This window comes from Elephas maximus, chromosome 7, assembly GCF_024166365.1.
Source record: "Elephas maximus indicus isolate mEleMax1 chromosome 7, mEleMax1 primary haplotype, whole genome shotgun sequence".
Lineage (NCBI taxonomy): Eukaryota > Metazoa > Chordata > Mammalia > Proboscidea > Elephantidae > Elephas > Elephas maximus.
In genome coordinates, this window is record NC_064825.1 from 119,358,312 (window position 1) to 119,379,022 (window position 20,711).

The following is a 20,711-nucleotide window of genomic DNA, read 5'->3' on the forward strand; positions in this document are numbered from 1 at the left end:
CTGGGTAGGGATAATAGTCTCAGTAAAGAAAATAAATAACACAAGCTGGAGAAATTTCCTTCGGGAACCAAGTGGTAAAATAGAGTAACCAGGGAACTAAGTAAAGCAGAATAATTCAGCTGACCAAGTCAGATATCTAAACCCAAAATAACGCAGAAGAATGGAACAGGCTTAATGGGAGTACCAGACCCTCACAAGAAAGCTTCTTAGGAAAGCAGCCCTTTTCCTACCCTAAGCCCCCAGCCACAGGTTCTGGTTCAGTGACCCGACTGTAGAAGGGTCCTAGGCACTCATCCTTCACCCATCCTGCCAGGGCCACCACCTCACCTGGCAGTTTTTTCCCCTAATGGTGTGTTAGCTGCCGTGGAATCAGCCCTTGACTTATGGTGACCCCATACACAACGGAATGAAACACTGCCTGTGCCATCCCCATGATCAGTTGCAGATCAGACTATGGCGATCCATAGGGTTTTCATAGGCTGATTTTTGGAAATGGATCACCAGGCCTCTCTTCCTAGTCTGTCTTGCATAGCAAAATGTGAGCCTCCACTGACAGATGGGTGGTGGCTGTGCCTGAGGTGTACTGGCCGGGAATCAAAGTAGGGTCTCCCTCCTGCAAGGTAAGAATTCTACCACTGGAGCACCAATAAGTGCCCACCCCTCAGGGGCAGGTCTCTTGAACACCTCAAGGGAAATCAGGACCCCTAGAGCCTCCAGACTCTAAATACACCAGCCCCCTTTTGGGGTTTCCCAGTAATGATACAAGTGCAGTGTTACACCCCCACGTCGTCGTCCCTGTTCCAATAACTGACCGCTGGGGACTCCGTGAGAGGGCACTCAGAACAGTTTGTTAATGAATCAATTTCAATTAATTTCGAGGTGGCTGGAGGATCAGAAAGAACAAGGGAATTATCTTTCAACGTTAGATTGTTTTTTTAAATGGAAAATGCATTTCTATGGTACGCAATTCAGAAGGGAATCCAGTGAGCAGTCAGTCTCTCTCCTGTGCTGATTCCCCAGCCTCCCAGCTCTCCTCCTCAGAAGCTACCGGTTTCCTGCGTGTCTTCCCATAGGGACTCTTTACTTATATAAGTGACATTTGTATACATAGTGTCCTGGCCCTTCTAAAAAAGGAGCTCTCGTGGCACAAACGGTGAAGCACTTGGCTGCTAACTGAGAGGTTGGCAGTTTGAACCCACCGCAGTGGCTCCTAGGGAGAAAGACCTGGCCTTTTGCTCCTGTAGAGATTATAGAAAAGGAAAGCCTGTGGGGCGCCTCTACTCTGTCACATGGGGTCAGTATGAGTCATGACTGACTAGGCTGCATCTGACAGCAATGGCGTTAAAGGATACAGATGGTAGCAGACTACGCACATTGTTCTGCATCTTCCTTTTTTCCCCCCACAATGTGTCTTGGAGATCCTTCCATGTCAGTAGGTTAAGTGCTGCCCGTTTTTTTAAGGCTGCAGAGTGTTCGGTTTTATGAATGTCCCATTTAAGCAGTTCCCTAGGGACAAGGAGGTTGTTAACATTCTTTTGAATTACTAACCACGCAGCGCCAATCTTAAAGCAACTTTGGGCTGGAGCAGTTTGGAATCTAGAGCTGCTGTGGTTGGTTGGCATCGAGGTGATTACAGCTCATGGCGACTCCATGTGTGCAGGGTCGAACTGCTCCACAGGGTTTTCAAGGCTGTGAGCTTTTGGAAGCAGATTGCAGGCCTGGCTTCCGAAGTGCCTCTGGCTGGGTTCCAACAGCCATCCTTTCAGGTAGTCGTTGAGCGCTTAACGGTTTGTACCACCCAGGAACTCTTTAGAGCCATTGGTGTTGTTGTGTGCCATCGAGTCCATTCTGACTCATAGTGACCCTATAGAACACAGTAGAATTGTCCCAAAGGGTTTTCTAGGCTGTAATCTTTATGGGGTGGGGGCACGAGGAGCTCTGGTGGCACAACGCTTTAGTGCTTCGCTACTAATTGAAAGGTCTGCTGTTCAAACCCACACAGTGGCTCCCTGGGAGAAAAGACCTGGAGATCTGTTCCCGTAAAGATTTCAGTCTAGGCAACCCTGTGGGGGCAGTTCTACTCTGTCATATAGGGTCATTATGAGTTGGAATTGACTCGATGGCACATAACAACAACAACAGTCTTTACAGGAGCATATCACCAGGTCTTGTCTTCCATGGAGCACCTGGTGGGTTCGAACCACTGACCTTTAGATTAGTAGCTGAGTGCTTAACAGTTGGGCCACCAGGGCTCTTTCTTTAGAGCTGTGGGGACCCCCAATAAAAATATTAGTATGCACTCTCTGCCTTGTCTTTCTTGCCTTGTAAAGAACTTCCCAGGCTCACTGACTTTTCAGTGTTTTCCCTGTTGGGAGAAGAAAAAGAGGGGGCTGGCAGAGGAGACCTCCTTGGCTTTCTAGTTTCTTTTCCTTTTCCTTCCCAGCCAGATGTTACAGGTGTTCACAAGCTGTGGTCACCTATCAAAGTGTCATCTGTGTACCAGCAGCACCAGCATGGCTCCGTGCTGGTTAGAAATGCTGAAACTACTGTGTGAGCCCTGCAGTATGACAAGATCCGAAGCTGATTCCTATTCACCTTAGAGTCTGAGACAGGCTGCCTAGCAGCTTGAACGGGTTCAGCTCCCGGGCCAGCTGGATGTCTGTGGAGGGGGCCAGAGGGTAGGAGGCTCCTGCATAAAACTCCTGATTATAAAAGGACATGCTGGAGCCCACAGCAGAGGCCTCTGTTGGAGGCTGACCCCGAAAGTGACAGCACATTAGGTCTCAATAGGAGGGTGGTGAGGGGATTCAGGAGGTAGTGAGGCTGCCTTAGGGTAAAGTTCTCCTTCTAGCCTTGCCACAAGGACATCAGAAAGAACCATGGTGCTGGGTGAGTCTCCTCTTCTCTTCAGACTGCTCTGGGCCCCCCTTGCACAGGAGGAAACTCACTGTCTTCCTTATGGGATTTTCTAGCTTATATTTGTGCACCAAAAATCACAATTAGCAGTTGATTTATCTACTGAACTTAGTAACCATGCTTAGGGCCAGTCTAGGAGTCCCTGGGTGGGGCAAATGGTTAAGTGTTTGACTAGTAACCACAAGGTTGGTGGTTGAAACTCACCCAGGGGCACCTCAGAAGAAAGACCTGGGAATCCGCTTCCAAAAGCTTACAGCCCTGGAAACCCCATGGAGTGGAGTTCCACTGTACACACTTAGGGTCGCTATGAGTTGAATTCAACTCCAGAGTAACTGAAAATGACAATGAGCGGAAGTCAATTTGATGAGAGCTCAGGCGGCAGCTTATTGGTCCAGAGGTCCAGCGTCTAGGACTGGAGGCAGACCCTGAATGGTCGGCCCTGAGGACCCAACTCCGAGGACTAATGGTGAACATCTTATGTCCGCGGACTGCTGGGAGAACAGAAGGCTCTATACCTTTCTTCCTGCACCCCCCAACCATTGCAAACACACCACCAAATAGGGGAAACTTTCATTGCCTTTTTAGAAGGGTTGCTTTTATCCATTGCTGCCACCTGGACTGTTGGCTAGTTCTGAGAAGCATTTTATTGCCTAGCAGTTGAGAGTGTGGCCAGGTCTGGATCTGAATCCCAGCTTCCCTCCTTACTAGTATTATAACCCTGAACAATTATCTAACCTCCCTTAGGTTTCTCTCCTACAAAGTGGGAATACTACCTACTCTTAGTGTTTCTGTGAGAGTTAAATGAGGCAGTACATTTAAAGCTCTTGTTAGCATGTTTGGCACAGAGGCGTCCCTAGGAGAAGCAGATGGTTGACACTCTCTCGGCTGCTAACTAAAAGGTGGAGGTTTGAGTCGACCCAGTGGTGCCTCGGAAGAAAGACCTGGTGACCTACGTCCAAAAAGGGAGCCTCTGAAAACCCAATGGAGCACAGTTCTACTCTGACACTAATAAGGTTACCATGAATCTGAGTTGGAAGCATCTGGAATACAAGTCCTCAATATACATATATATATATTTAATATTTTATCTCATTTTAGTTGTTCTTGTTGAGAATACACAAAGTACTCTGTACTTTTTAATTGTCGTTATTTTAAACGAGGGCTTGAGGCTATGGGGAAGGAAGTGAAGCCAAAGGAGGAGACCCTGTGGAGATGGGGATGTTCTGTGAGCGCACTGACCTGTGAAGACACGGGGACCATATCCCTCTGATTCCAGCTCCTGGAGACCCCGGCGAGTGACTGTCCCTCTGTGCAGTGTCGGCTGCCTTGGACCAGTTCCGGGGGGGGCGCCCTCAGACAGTGCTGGTTGATCTTTGGACCTCTCCTCCCTGTGAAGGCTTCCGTCTGAGCTCTTACATGGCTTTTCAGCGTAGGCCTGTGAGAACTGGCTCCTTTTGGATTGTCCCGGGGCAGAGCAGGAAACCAATGATTGACGGTCCAGGATACACAGGGAGCGATGCCTGGAGATCAGTGTTCTGTGGGTGCGTGCGGTTGGGAGCCTCTGGGACTCTCGGGACAGGGCTGCCCCCTTCATTAACTGAATCCCTTCCCTGGTGCTTCTAAATGAGTCTAAGAGTGTGAGACTCCAGAGAGAGAGAGACCCATCACAGAGAGCTCACACAGTGTCATCATCCTGGGCTCCAGGCGATTTATTTTTTTTCTGTTTAACAGTGGAGGGGTTGTTAGTGCTCCTTTTTTCTCTCTTAGGAAAAACCCAAGGCCCAATAAAGATCACTCATTTCTCCTGGTCACACAGCAAATCACTGGTAATAATAATACACAACTAGCATTTGTACAGTTTAGCCATAGCTCGCATGTATATGACCTCATTTTATCTTCATACAAAGCCATAGAGGTCTGCTCAGCAAACACATTGTCTCCATGTTATGCAACGGGAAAGAGGGGCCCAGGAAAGTGATGAGATTAGTTCAAGGTCATACCTGGTGAGTGGCACCACCACCAGCACCACCTCTACCACTGCTACCACCTCCAACACCACCTCCAACACCACCACCACCTCTAAGACCACCACCACCACCACTACCACCACCGCCACCTCTACCACCACCATCGGTTGCCCTCAAATTGGCTCTGACTCATGGCAACCCCATGTGGGTCAGTCTAGAACTGTGCTCTGTAGGGATTTCAGTGGTTTACTTTTTGGAAATAGATCAAGAGGCCTTTATCCAGAGGCTCACCTGGGTGGACTCAAACCGCCAATCTTTTGGTTAATAGCTGAGCGCATCAATGGTTTGAACTTCTCAGGGACTCCAGTAAGTAGCACAGACAAGGTCAAAGTTAGTTTCTTCTGGCCTTCAGTCTTTGCCTCTGGGGGCTCAGTCATCTTGGAGTCACTCGATGTAACTGGTCTTGTCTAGAGGATAAATACAAATTTTTTCTGGTGTTGTTGTTGTTTGTTGTGGAATCAATTCTGACTCATAGTGACCCTATATGCAGAGCATGATAGCCCCACAGGATTTCCTAGGCTGTAATCTTTATGGGAATTAAATGGCATATTGCAGTGGGCAAATCTGATGCAAAAGAGCTCTTTAAAGTGTTAAAAAACAAAGACATAACTTTGAGGAGTATGACTCAAGCCATGGTATTTTCAATAGTCTCATATGCATGTGAACGCTGGGTAATCAATAAGGAAGACGAAAGAATTGGTGCCTTTGAATTATGGTGTTGGCGAAGAGTATTGAATATACAACGGACTGCCACTAGGACGAATAAGACTGTTTTGGACAAGTACAGCCAGAGTGCTCCTTGGAAGTTAGGATGGTGATACTTTGTCCCCAGTTCTTAGGACATGTTACCAGGAGAGACGTCGTGCTTGATAAGGTAAAAGGTAAAGGGTCAGTGAAGAGAGGAAGACCTTCGAAGAGATAGATTGACACAGTGGCTGCAACAATGCATTCAAAAACATAGCAAGGATTGTGAGGATGGTGTAGGTCCTGGCAGTATATCTTTCTGTTGTACATAGGGTTGCTATGAGTCAGAATCAACTGGATGGCACCTAAAAACAACAACAATCTTTATGGGAACAGATTGCCACGTCGTTTCCTCCACAGAGCTGCTGGTAGGGTTGAACTGCTGACGTTTAGGTTACCACTTAACTGTTACGTTACTAGGTCTCCTTTTCAGGTGTGCGATAAGCAGATTCACCATCATCATTTATGACATCCCTGCCCTGCCATTTGCAGCAGATTCCGATAACGGGAGTGCTGTCTTTTTCCCTCTAGGCTTCTGTCCCTCTTTTGGTGGGCTGTCTGGAGCACTGGGGAGCTGTGGTATCTCAGTCGTTAAGAGCTTGGCTGCTAACCAAAAGGTCAGTGGTTGAAATCCACCAGCCACTCCTCTATCATATTGGGTCTCTATGAGTTGAAATGGACTTGACGGCAAGGAGTTCTGCAGGACTAGTGTCTTGTTAGTCATAGGACCTGGACCCAGCAGTTGAATCCCAAATGGGGCTGTGACCTGGCTCCCGAATGTCGTTTTTGTCCCTGTGCTCTCTGCCCGGATCCCTTTGCATTTTTTCCATCCTCCTCTGGCCCAGTACCATATTTCACAAGCCCAGGGGGCCTTGTTCAGGCTGCATACTTTGTGAATGTCACTTCCTGGAGCAGCCACTAATGCTGACTGCTTGTGTCAACTTAGACCTGGTGCTATCACAGGCTTTGGATGCTTTTCTGTGTGGCCAGCTTTTTCGGTCTCAGTTTCTTCTCCTGAATCTCTCTTCTGGCCCCTGAGATGTCTTACCTCCTTCTCCATGTATCTCCCAGGTGTCTGCATCATGCCTGCGTGGCCTAGGATGTGACAACTCTTTATCAAGAGGATCAGGTTTAAAACCCCTCTGACAGAGGGCCTGCAATGTGTGTTTGCTGTATCATTTAAGAAGAATTCTGCTATAGAAAGTATGAAAATCTAGGTATAGAATAAGGAGCTTTGAGAAGGGAAGTACAGAAATTGTGTGATGAACATTTATAGGAAAGCACGAAATGACCAAGGAGCATCACACATTCATGAGGCATCGGGGTACTAAACATTCACAGATCACTCAATATTCATGAGGTCTCAAATTGGCACCCTTGGTTGATGCCCATTCTTGGTCTCTGTTGTTTTCTGCATCTCTTTGCTGGAACATAGGTTGGCTCCAGGCACCTTCTGTTCACTGAACCGCTTTGTTTATCCTCCACTCTGTCTCTCTCATGGGCAGAGAGAGAGAGAGTGAGCAAGATACGCACATACGTATGAACATTGTGTAACACAGGTGTGATGGTTAATTTCATGTGTCAGCTTGGTTAGTTATGGTTCCCCGCAGTTTGGCCAAACTCTAGTGTAGTTTCTCTTCCATAATGTAATCCAATGGAATGTAATCTCTTCCCACTACGCAACCTAATGTGATGCAATCAATCTGTTAAAAAGAGAGTTTTCTTAGGGTGTGTTCTGCCTCCAGAACATAAATATTTTGACAGAACTCTTCTTTCACTCTGCACTGTTTCTTTTACCTGACCTACTGCTCTTGGGACATAAGCCTTCAGTTTACTGCCTGACCTTCAGATTTTGGACTTGTCAGGCCCCACAATTAGTTGTGCTAATTCCTTGAAGTAAATCCCTTTCTCTCTCCCTCATTTTGTATGTATACATGTATGTCTCACTGGTTCTATTTTTCTAGAGAACCCAAAGATAACAGGATTCAAATAGTGCTGTACTCCACCTTACTTGCACCCTTTCCTAGATTTGTCTCTTTCCCCTTAATTCTTAATTTTCAATTGGCTCTATAAACATGAGATATGAGCATCTTAATATGGCCCATGAGCATTTCTGTTTCATGATTTTGAGGACAAGGATGTAGTAGGGCACTGGGAGGCTATTATTGCACATGGCAGGTGTGTCTTGGCTCCGTCACATGAGCAATAGCAGGTTCTGTCCCTTCAGTGGCTCTACTGGGAGGACACGAGATGAGGCATCCTGGCATGAAGCATATGAAGTAGACTGCACGGAGATGAGGGAAGGCTCAGCAGTGAATCCTGGTCTCTCTACACCAAGCTTGTTTGTATGACAGTTTTGCCATGAGGTGGCCAAATGTCAGGGTGCCCCTGTACTCCAAATCTCATTTTCTTCTCATACTCTACTGCATTCTCAACTCCGTATTTGAGAAGCCTGCTTCTGTCTGTGTATTTGGTGTCCCTCAGGCAGGGTGTGAGAACTGGAATAGACAAAAAGAATGGGCTACAGTGCGCATGTATAAAATGTATCCATGCTGTCTAGTTGATTCTGACTCATAGTGACACTATAGGACAGACTAGAACTGTCCCATAGGGTTTCCAAGGATGTAAATCTTTACAGAAGCAGACTGCCACTTCTTTCTCCCACAAAGCGTCTGGTGGGTTCGAACTTCCAACCCTTTGTTTAGCAGCTGAGGACTTAAACTACTGTGTCACCTGGGCTTCTTGCATAAACTATAAAATTGCTACATGTTTCTGTTGCTTTTTATCATTATGAATTTTCCTATTTGTCTATAGTTATTTTTGCCTACAGATCTACTGTCTGTACAGCTGTACAGCTTCACCAACTTTCTTTCGGTTAGTGTTTGCATTGCCTATATTTTCCCATTTTTTTTCTTTGAACCTTTTTGTGCTCTTATATTTAAGTGTGTCTTTTGAAAGCAGCATAAATTTGGCTTTCTAAAAAATCCATTATGACAATCTTTTCCTTAATTGGTGCTTAGACTACCTAAAGACGTCATCCCATTGTCTTCTGGTTTCCATCATTTCTGTTGAAATTTCAGATATTATTGCTGCTTTTCGCTGTGTCCTTTTTCTTTGTCTGAGTTTAAGATTTTTTTTGTTTTGTTTTTAGCTTTTGTTTTCAGCATTCGTAGTATGATGAGCCTTGGAATGGTTTCCTTAGTATTTTTTCCTGTTTAGAATTTGCTCACCTCCTTGAATCTGTGAGCTGATGTTTTTTTCAGTTTTGGGAATTTATCAGCCAACATCTTTTCAAATATTTCTTCTATCCCATTCTCTCTCTTCTCTCCATTTGAGGCTCTAAAAACAGTATGTTATACCTTTTCACAGTGTTCTGTATATTTCACATGCTCTTTGATCTATTTTTACTCTTTTTCCTCTGCTGTTTGTGTTTTGACCTAGATTAAAAAATGATATTTGTTCCTATCACTAATCCTCTTTTTTGCTTTGCGTAATAGGCTATTAAATTTAGCTTATTTGGACCACCCTTGTTTCTTAACACATATTTAACGTTCTCATCTTTATCCATATCTGTCTTGGAAGAAGTAGAGCCAGAATGCTTCTTAGAAGTAAGGATGACTAGAGTTTGACTTGCTTATTTTCAACACATCATACGGAAAAACCAATTGCTAGAAAAGGACATCATGTTTGATAAAGTAGAGGGTCATCGAAAAAGAGAGAAACCCTCAATAATACCAATTGACACAACAGCTTCAAGAATGGACTCACGCACAAAGATCATGAAGATGGAATGGGTGGGCAACATTTCGTTCTGTTATACATAAGGTAGACATGAATCAGAGCTGACTTTAGGGCAACTAGCAACAACAACATGGTCGCAAAGTTTAACAGTTGGAGTTGAAAATGGAGGCTTTCTGTAAGAGCTTGGCTTAACTAATTTTTCTAGGAAATACAGGTCTAGGAAGATATGGCTGAAAACCAATAAATAACTTCAATGTTTGCTTCATGAAATTCCTGCAAACCATTTATCTGAAGAAAAAATTTGTTCTTCTGGGCAAATACCTCTTCTACCAGGACAATAGATTATTCACCTGGACAAAAATTTCCTCATCAAACAACAATTTACTTATCAAGATTTTCTTCCTGGACCTCCCCTCCTTGTGTCAGTCAGTCCTAAACTATAATTTACAAACACTGTCTAATTCTGATCTTTTTCCTGCTTTGAAAAATATACTGTATACAATTTGAGCCTGGACTCTCAAGCCCTATAAATATCCTCCCCTGACTTCTTTCTTTTGAGACACTAGTAATGCTCGGTCATGGTGGTATTCCGTCTTATTACAGTGTTGTTGTTAGCTACCATAGCGTTGGCCCCTGATTCATGGCAACTCCATGCATAATGGATAATGAAACACTACCTGGTCCTCCACCATCCCTATGATCTGTTTCGAATTGGGCCATTGTGATTCATAGGGTTTTTGGAATTGGATCACTAAATTTTTCTTCCTAGTCTGTCTTAGTCTGGAAGATCTGCTGAAACCTGTTCAGCATCATGGAAACATGCAAGTCTCCACTGACAGACAGGTGGCCGCCCATGAGGTGTATTGGCCGGGAATCAAAGTTGGGTCTGCCACATGGAAGTTGAGCATTCTGCCACTGAACCACATTTAACAACTACAGTTGTTAGTTGCCACTGAGTTGCCTCTGAGTCACGACGACCTTACACACAAGAAAATGAAATATTGCTCCATCCAATGTCATCTTCACACTTGCTAGTATTCTTACTGCAGTAGGTTTGAGAAATTTAGCTTTGCTGGATCAACAGGTTTTCTGATGATCTTTTCAAGAGTTATCAGTTGACAATTTATTCTTTTCCCCAGGGTTACTCAAGGGTATTTTTTTCTTTTCTTTTTAAAGGACATTCTGTTTCATGTGTGGGCCATCTTCCTTCCTCCAATGATGAACATTGCGAAGAAAAGCAGAATTACAATTGTCTCTGTGAGTGGAGTTTGCCTCATCATTATACACGTTCACTGGTACTGCCTAGAGGGCTCAAATTTCATGTGACTATCAGGACAGGAAGTCATCTTACATAGGTCCTCTATCCCAGCTGCCTCCTTTTCCACAAGAAAAGCTTGAGGGTCAGGTCCTTGTGTGGTTTGGGGGAGAAATGCTGGCTACTTTAAGCAACTTCACTTCTTCCTCAAGCCTTGAATTTTTGATTCAATCAATGAATCACTGCTTGTCCAGTCTTAAAACCAGCCTTGGATGTGCCTTGGCAGAATAAGTAGCCTTATACTTGTTGTGACTCACAAAGAAAACTCCTTGGTAGTATTGACAGGAGGCCTAGAGAGAGAGGCCAGGGAAGAGATAACCGGGTTAGAAAACAGAGGCTTTCTTTCGTAGCAAGAGGATGGGTTTAAGGCAATGGCATTCGGGGCTGTTTCATTTCCTAATTCTTCCTCTTTTTTTCCCTGTTACAAGTTGACCTTCAAGTGCTCTACAGAACCTGGAAGATTCCAGGTTTTACAGGATTAATAGAAAGCTGGGGCCTGGAGGAAAATGTGGAGAAGGCTCTGGATTTTTGAGAGCTAGTAGAAACGTAAACTTGTCACATATTTTCCTGCAAAGATCTAAGAGGTCTTAGGCACTAAATAGAGAATAGGCTTCAGAATCAGATGGACCTGACTCTTCTAATTATAGGAATAGACCTTACACAGGTTAACTTACTAATTTCTTAGATCCTCAGTGTTATAGGTTGAATTGTGTTTCTCCAAAAGATGTGTTGGAATCCTAATCCCTACACCTAGGAAGGAGTCCTGGTGGTGCAGTGGTTAAGAACTTGGCTGGTAAAAGTTCAGCATTTTGAATTCACTAGCTGTTCCTTGGAAACGCTACGGGGCAGTTCTACTCTATCCTGTAGAGTCCTTATCAGTCAGAATTGACTGGATGGCAGTGGTTTTTTTTTTTTTTTTTTTGGGATGGGTGGGAGGGATAACTATGGATGTAATCCTGTTTGGGAATAGGTTTTTCTTTGTTATATTAATGAGGCCATATCAGTTTAGAGTGTGTCCTAAACCTAATCACTTCTGAATTATAAGGAACAGCATAGACACAGAGACAAGCAAGCACAAATGGAGGGAAGATAGACACCACATGAAGATTACCAAGGAATGGAGAAACGCCAGGGCTACTGAACCTGAAGGAGCCAAAGATCTTCCGCTAGACCCAACAGGGAGAGAGAGACTTGCCTTAGAGCTAGTGTTCTGAATCAGAGGCATACCTAATGTGTGGCAGATATGGCACATTCCCTGGGTCCCACTTGAAGGGGGGGGGTGCCACGAAGCAGTTCCTATTAACCCGGTATGGCCTGAAATCCTTCCTTAAGCATGGTAGACACAGAGGCATGGCTGGGTGGGGGTGTAGAGGGGACACTTTCCCCTGGATGCAAGTCCAAGGGAGTACCAGACGAGGACGGGAATGACATTCTGAGGTGCCACAAATATGAAAGGACAAGAAGGAGGAAGAAATTTCTCCAGACACATTGCCACTATCAAGGTCTATTCATCTTGAAATGGGCAGGGGGTGGGGGATACAACTTTGAGATTGCCTCTGGGCACTCATTATCCTCCTTACACACCCCTGCTTTAAATTCAGACTTTTAACCTCCTAAGCTGTAAGAAAATAGGTTTCTGTTCTTTAAAGCCACTCACCTGTAGTATTTTTGTTTCAGTAGTTTTTGATAACTAAGACAGATGGCTCCTTCAAGGAGCTTCACCATGGGGACTTTGGTCCTGGGGCTGCAAGGACAGGGATGTACATTTGGGCTGAATGTCTGAACATGACTTGGAAAGTCAGAAGAGGGAGAGCCATGAAGGAAGGCAGAGATATCAGAATGGGAACCCCCTAAGAAATTTTGAAGGATCCCAGCCCACGCCAAAGATTGCAGAGTCCTTCTTTGGTCTCCCTTTCTGGTGTGGTCTTCTTAGGGGATGATTCGAGAGCCTCTAGCCTTGCTCACAGCATATGTTTGCTGGTATTTTGTATCTCTTAGTTTACACACTAGCCAACAGGGATTGACTGATCCCTGGCTACTCCAAGAACGGAGCCGGAAGTTAATAAATAGTGGCCCCAAGTTGTCCTTAGCAATTTGCCTGGAGAGGCATCCCACTTCGTGAGTGATAGCTCTCAGCTGCTGGAGATCTTGAATTTTTCATAAAGATCCCAAACCAAGGGATTACTCTCTGCTTTGTTACAATGTCCCCCTCCCAAAGGCTTCTAGGAAGTTTGAGACCCTTTAGATCAAAATCAACACTCATGGTGTTCAAAGAGATTTACTCCCCTTTCCACTTATGAACATGAGATTTTAGGGAACTTTATTCTACATAGAGCGAACCTAATATTTAACAAGGTAACTCATTTTCTTTAGGTGATAGGGCAAGCTGTTGGCAACAATAATCATTCATTCAACATCCACTTTTTGCTAGGAGCATGGTCAGTCGTAGCTCAGTCCTCTGGCTTCCCAGCCTGATCACCAATTGGTTTTCCTTTCAGCATCTGCAGCTGGATCTGCTCCCCCTTCTTTCCTTTAATCTCACTTCTCCCCAATTGAAAGTTCCAGATTTGAAGGAACTGGGCTAGCTCTCGGTGTTCTTAAGACACAGTGTAAATAAAAATTCAATTCAAATGCTCTCGAGAGAGGTAACATTTTGGCTTAACTTCAAACCAATATGCCAATGACCTGTAAGTAAGACCAAGAGGTGATAACATATGATTTCAATGTCATCCTAAAGCATTGATTAACAGGTACCAAGGATGATTTAATTTTCTAAGAAAATGTCTCACTTTGCTATCTATGACTAATGAATGGCTCAGACTCTGTGAAGTTGCCCATGAACTGGGAGGTTTTGTCTGGCAGAGAGGTAATTGCTTGCTTGTCTTCTTAATGGGGCTCAAGCCCAGTTGGGCTGGCTGAACCTACCCTTCAGAGACCTCCCTTTTTTTCTTTTCCCATCTGGACCTACTACTGTCAGAGTTTTTCCCCCTTTTCTCCATTTATGCTATCCACATTCCTATTCATGCTTTTTCCCTTCTTTGGGTGATTCATAAACCGAAGTGATCCCTTGGCTTTAGGAGCTCAGAGCTGCAGGTACCTAGGTAAAGCAGAAGTAATTTACATCCCTAATCCCTGCTACCTAACTCCCCAGAGAAATTGGGAAGGATGTGGGGAGTTGGGTAGCAGGGAATGAAGTTTATCTTAGGGCATCTCACAAAAACAGTAAGATATATATATTCCTTCATTTATAAGAATCAGTTCAAGTGATTTTGGGGTTGGCAGGTCTAGAATTCCCAGGTCAGGCAACAGGCTGGAAATTCAGGCAGCCTAGTTTCCTAAAATCGGTAGTTAAGGTAATGGGAATGGGAGAGGGAGAGGAATTCTGGCTGAGTGTCTATGTATAGTCTGGAAGCTGAATCTTTCCTTTGGAAACCTCTGGTTTTGCTCTTAATGGTGTCAACTTATTGGATGAGGCCAATCCACGTTATGGAGGGTAATCTGCTTTACCTAAAGTTAACTGATCTAAATGTTGTTAAGTGCTGTCGAGTTGGTTCAGACTCATAGTGACCCTATGCACAACAAATTGAAATACTGCCCGGGTCCTGTGCCATCCTCACATATGCTTGAGCCCATTGTTGCAGCCACTGTGTTAATCCGTCTTGTTGAGGGTCTTCCTCTTTTTTGCTGACCGTCTACTTTACCAAGCATGATGTCCTTCTCCAGGGACTGATCTCTCCTAATGACAAGTCAGAATTATGTGAGACATAGTCTTGCCATCCTTGCTTCTAAGGAGCATTCTGGTCATACTTCTTCCAAGGCAGATTTGTTCGTTCTTCTGGCAGTTCATGGTATATTCCATATTATTCGCCAAAGCCACAATTCAAAGGCGTCAATTCTTCTTCTGTCTTCCTTATTCATCGTCCAGCTTTCACATGCATAGGAGCCAACTGAAAACACCATGGCTTGGGTCAGGCACAACTTAGTCTTCAAGGTGATGACATCTTTGCTTTTCAACACTTGGTTTTTGCAGCTGATTTGCTCAATGCAATGTGTCTTTTGATTTCTTGACTGGTTCTTCCATGGGTGTTGATTGTGGATCCAAGTAAAATGAAATCCTTGACAACTTCAGTCTTTTCTCCATCTAACATGTTGTTGCTTATTGGTCCAGTTGTGAGAATTTTTGTTTTCTTTATGTTGAGGTGTAACCCATACCGAAGGCTGTGATCTTTGATCTTCATCAGTAAGTGCTTCAAGTCCTCTTCAATTTTAGCAAGCAAAGTTGAGTCATCTGTACGTCACAGGTTATTAACAAATCTTCCTCCAATCCTGATGCCCCATTCTTCTTCATATAGTCCAGCTTATCAGATTATTTTTTCAGCATACAGATTGAATAAGTATGGTGAAAGGATACAACCCTGACACACACATTTCCTGATTTTAAACCATGCAGTATACCCTTGTTCTGTTGGAACAACTGCTTCTTGATTATGTACAGGTTCCCCATGAGCACAATTAAGTGTTCTGGAATTCCCATTCTTCAAAATGTTATCCGTGATTTGTTATGACCCACACAGTCGAATGTCTTTGCATAGTCAATAAAACACAGGTAAACGTCCTTCTGGTAGTCTCTGCTTTCGGCCAGGATCCATCTGACATCAGCAATGATATCCCTGGTTTCAAGTCCTCTTCTGAATGCAGCTTGAATTTCTGGCAGTTCCCTGTCGATATACTGCCACAGCTCCTTTTGAATCATCTTCAGCAAAATTTTACTTGCTTGTGATATCAATGATATTGTTGGATAATTTCTGCATTCAGTGGAATCAACTTTCTTGGGAATAGGCACTAACATGGATCTCTTCCAGACTATTGGGCATATAGATGTCTTCCAAATTTCTTGGCATAGATGAGTGAGCACTTCCAGTGCTGCAGCCATTTGTTGAAACATCTCAACTGGTATTCCATCGATTCTTGGAGCCTTGTTTTTTTTTGCCAATGCCTTCAGTGCAGCTTGGACTTCTTCCTTCAGTGCCATCAGTTCCTGATCACGTGCTACCTCCTGAAATCGTTAAATGTTGAATTCTTTTTGGTATAGTGACTGTGCATATTCTTCCATCTTCTTTTAATGCTTCCTGGGTTGCTTAATACTTTCCCCATAGAATTCTTCACTATGAATTTTTTCTTCAGTTCTTCCAGCTTGAGAAATGCTGAGCATGTTCTTCCCTTTTGGTTTTCTATCTCCAGGTCTTTGCCCATGTCATTACAGTACTTTACTTTGTCTTCTTGAGCCACCCTTTGAAATCTGCTCAGCAATTTTACTTCATCATTTCTTCCTTTTGCTTTAGCTAGTCGACATTCAAGACCAAGTTTCAGAGTCTCTTCTGAATTCCATTTTGGTCTTTTCTTTCTTTCCTGTCTTTTTAATGACCTCTTGCTTTTTTCATGTATGATGTCCTTGATGTCATTCCACAACTCGTTTGGTTTTCGGTCATTAGTGTTCAATACGTCAAATCTGTTTTTGAGATGGTACCTAAATTCAGGTGGGATATACTCAAGGTCGTACTTTGGCTCTGATGGACTTGTTCTAATTTTCTTCAGTTTCAACCTGAACTTGCACATTAGCAGTTGATGGTCTGTTTCGCAATTGGCCCCTGGCCTTGTTCTGACTGATGATACTGAGTTTTTCCATCGTCTTTTTCCACTGATGTAGTTGATTTGATATTTGTGTATTCCATGTGGTGAGGTCCATGAGTACAGGTGTTGTTTATGTTGTGAAAAAAGGTATTTGCAAGGAAGAAGTCTTTGGTCCTACAAAATTCTGTCATTCGATCTCTGACACCATTTCTATCACCAAGGCCAATCCTTGTTCTTTGTCTCCAACTTTTGTATTCCAGTCACCAGTAATTCTCAATGCGTGCTGATTGCATGTTCAGTCAATTTCAGACTGCAGAAGTTGGTGAAAGTCTTCAGTTTATTCATCTTTGGCCTTAGTGTTTGGTGCATAAATTTAATTATAATCATATTAACTGTTTCTTCCTTGTGATTTAAATGTTAATCACATGTAAATACTACGTAACAACATCTAGGCTAGTGTTTGACCAAACAGCTGGGCACCATAGCCTAGTCAGGTTAACACATAAAATTACACATCACAATGTTCAAACAAATTTTATTTGAATGTCAAAAAGATTTGGAGCCTTATTTGACATCTGGGTTTCACAATAAATCTCCCCTCTTTTTTCCCTCCTTAAATGAATAAGATTGCATTATGATACAATAAAAAAAAGACTTTGTTTAAGGCCATAAAGGTATTTGATTTTGATTAAAAAATAATGTGGTCTTTTAGCTTTTTATTTTACATAAATTGGACATTTATGAAAATATGGTAGCTCACCATCACTGTAGACCACATGCCGGTCCCTAGCTAATTATAGTGGAGATTTCTGTATCAGGGACTCCATTTTCTCCCATGAAGTCAAGTGCTTACTATCTCCTCACTATAATCAAAAAGTACAGGAACCATTTCTTTAATGTCGCATACTCAAAGGGGCAATATTCCCTCCAGAATCTTGTAGGGGAGACTACTCTAGTTGAAATATATCATTTTTGCTGTTTGACATTCAGCAGTTCTTTCTATTTTTGAGAAATATCAAGATAGGAGGAAGATAGAATGCTGCTCCCAACCCTGAAGTGACAAGAGGGCTTATTTCTACCTCCCACATCTTTGTAAGCTAGAAGTGTGGATGTAGGATATTGGTAGATGTAAGATACCCATGCTGAAGGTAGGATATCAGGGGATACAGGGTATCTATGGCCAAACAGGTCAGTGGTCTTGTCTAGGACTTGATCTTGAGGAGATGATGAGAGATGATATGTAGTTGGTTGCGAGAGAGAGTGTGGTGTAGTGGCTAGTGTATGGGTGGCTTGCCTAGCAACAGAGCATTAGTGAATGATCAGAGGCAGTGTTGCCAACTGTAGCAAGAAAATTCCAAAGTGATGATCCCAGTGGTGGCAGCCTACACAGATCATTCTTGTGGCAGATCTTAGCTGAGCCTTGCCTCTCAGTTGCTATCCCATCTGGGTTGTTTAGGCATCTCTTCTATTTTATAAGCTTCCAGATGTCTTTCTGACAAATTTCTCTTCTGCCTAGGTAATGAATTCTAACTTGCGCAGCGGCCTTGACATCTTTATTCCTTAGGCTGTAGACCAGGGGGTTCAGCATGGGGATCACAATGGTGTAGAACACAGAGAGGATCTTGTTATAGGCTGAAGCACTCTCAGGATTGGGTTGGAGATATACAAGGAACGCAGATCCATAGAAGAGGGAGAGCGCAGTGAGGTGGGAGGCACAAGTGGAGAAGGCCTTGTGTTGGGCCTCCAGGGACCTCATCCTACAGATTGTGACCAGAATGTAGGCATAAGATATCAAGATGACTGAGACTGTAGGGACAGTGACCAAGGCAGAGAAGAAGAGCACGATGATATTGGCTGTGGTGGTATCTGAGCAGACCAGTTGGAGCACTGGGCGAATGTCACAGAAGTAATGATTGATGATGTTGGGGCCACAGAAAGGCAGGCTGAAGGCATTCCGTGTCTGTACAGCTGAAATGAACACACCCACAGCATAGGTGATCACCACCAGCTGGACACAAAAGTGCTTGGACATGATAGCGTGGTAGAGAAGAGGGTGGCAGATGGCCACAAATCGGTCATAGGCCATGATGGCCAGGAGCAAACACTCCCCTGTTCCATGAATGTTCATTAGGGCCATCTGGACCACACAGCCTGAAAAGGAAATGGACTGGTCAGTGATAAGGAAGCTGGTCAGCAGTCTGGGGGTGAACACGGAGGAGTTGCAGACGTCAAGGAAGGAAAGCACACTCAGGAGGAAGTACATGGGAGTGTGGAGGGGAGAGCTAGTGCGGATCAGGTCTATCATGCCTAGGTTGCCCACCAGAGTCATGGAGTAGATCAGCAGGAAGATGGCAAAGAGGAGTTGTTTTAGATCTGCCTGGTCTGTGAGGCCCAGCAGGATGAATCTCGTCACTGTAGTGTGATTCTGCCCCAATGCCATTCCACTGGTGTGTTTTCCATAGGACAATGAACAAGAGGAGAAGTAAGATTGTTAATATTGAGGTCAAAGCGGTGGTCTTTAACATATTTTACAACTGAGGAACCACATCTTTCTCTAAGTGACACACTGGTCCCCAAATCCCACATCAGTCTCATCATAACAAGCTCATGTTTACAACACTTTAAGAGTTTTCTATTCCTGTTAGAATAATGTCTAAATTATTTATTCTACCAGATGTCCTATATGACACACATCCATGCTATCTCGTTCTCAGTTTACCCTCTAGCAATTCTATGAATGTACCATGTTATCGCAAATGTCTCTGCCTTTCCATATTCTATATTTTCTTACAATGGCCTTTGGTTTCATTGAGCCCAGCCTAGAGATCTGTTCTCCTCCTCTATCCTTCTCTTTGGGCAGCCTTGAATTTCAAAGATAATCCTTTAGTTGAATGAATGATAACAACAACAACAAAAAAAAACAAACCCAGTGCCGTCGAGTTGATTCCGACTCATAGTGACCCTATAGGACAGAGTAGAACTGCCCCATAGAGTTTCCAAGGAGCACCTGGCAGATTCGAACTGCCGACCCTTTGGTTAGCAGCCGTAGCACTTACCCACCACTCCACAAGGGTTTCCGAATGAATGATACTACCTTTTAACATGAAAAAAATTTCCATTCATCTTTTTTATTGGATTTTCTTAACTCGGAGAGAAGGTGAGTTACTTAACATGTCAAGAATTTGTGCCCTAGTATCTATCTCAGTGCCTGGTGTCAATAAATTAATATCAATTAATTACCAATTATCTCAGGTAATGGCAACTCAATCTTTCAGTTGTTTCCTCTAAAAACCTTCCAGCCAATGTTGACCCTTTTTTGCCTGTCACTCCTCATCCACTGTATCAGCAAATCGTATTGCCTCTACCTTTAAAATATATACTGACTTCCCACCTGATCCAAGACATCATCATATCTTGCTTGGACGATTGCAATTGCTCTTAGCTGTTGTTCTGCTTCCTTCTTATCAGCAGAGCAGCTGGCGTCATTCTGGTAACACACAGGAAAAAGTCAAAATCCTTACAATGGCTCCCCAGAGCCTCTACTCAGTTCACCACTACCCTGTTACTCTCTTTTACCTCAGTCTTGTTTTTGTATCCTTCTCACCGTTGCTTGCTCTGTAACTACACTTGCCTCCTTGTTCTTCCTAGGACATGCCAGTCATGACTTAGCACCTTTGCACCAACCATCCCCTTTCCTTGGAACACTCTTGTTCCAGTTAGCCACATGGGTCCTTCCTTCATCTCTTTCAAGTTTTGGCTCAAATGTCTAAGCATCCTATTTAAGACTAAACCATCCCCTGGACCCCCAGCATGCCTTATCTCCCTTCTCTGCTTGATTTCTTTCTCATAGGACTTATTACCTTGTAACATGCTATATACGCTTTTTTTTAAATTAGTTTTGTTTATGATCTCCGTCCTTACATTACAATGCAAGGACCACGAAGGCAGGCATTTTTGTCTATGTTGTTCATTGGTCTATCTCCAGTGACTGGCACATAGAAACCCCCAGTTGCCAATGTGTCCACTCTGATTCATGGCAACCCCATGTATGTCAGTGTAGAACTATACTCCATAGGATTTTCAATGGCTGATTTTTTTTAATTAAAATATTTTATTGTGTTTTCAGTGAAAGTTTACACACAAATTAGATTCCTATTTAACAAGTTCTACACAATTTACCTTTCACACAATTTGTTCAATGACATTGGTTACGTTTTTCACAGTGTGTCAACTTTCTCATTATTTCTGTTCTGGTTGTTTCATTTTCATTACTCTAGTTTCCCTGCCCCCTTGCTTCCTTGTCATAACCCTATGGAGCACAGTTCTACTCTGACGCA

General features: G+C 43.6%; 1 protein-coding gene across 1 annotated transcript; it reads right to left on the reverse strand.

Annotated features, from left to right (window-relative positions):
• Window positions 1-773: 773 nt before the first annotated feature.
• LOC126080580 (olfactory receptor 1009-like) lies at window positions 774-18,814 on the reverse strand. Its single transcript, XM_049891773.1, has 4 exons — window positions 17,906-18,814; window positions 2,596-2,753; window positions 2,301-2,365; window positions 774-883 (listed from the first exon to the last, which is right to left on the reverse strand). Exons 1-4 carry the CDS (start codon window positions 18,812-18,814, stop codon window positions 774-776), a joined length of 1,242 nt encoding a protein of 413 aa, XP_049747730.1.
• Between the last annotated feature and the right edge of the window lie 1,897 nt (window positions 18,815-20,711).

Coding starts and splice junctions, on each gene's coding strand:
- LOC126080580 (XM_049891773.1), bottom strand. CDS start 18,814: ATGGCATTGGGGCAGAATCACACTACAGTGACGAGATTCATCCTGCTG. Junction 2,366..2,595: donor AGCCTGTCTCAGACTCTAAG/GTGAATAGGAAT, acceptor TTCTCCCAACAG/GGAAAACACTGAAAAGTCAG. Junction 884..2,300: donor CAAGAAAGACAAGGCAGAGA/GTGCATACTAAT, acceptor CTGATCCTCCAG/CCACCTCGAAATTAATTGAA.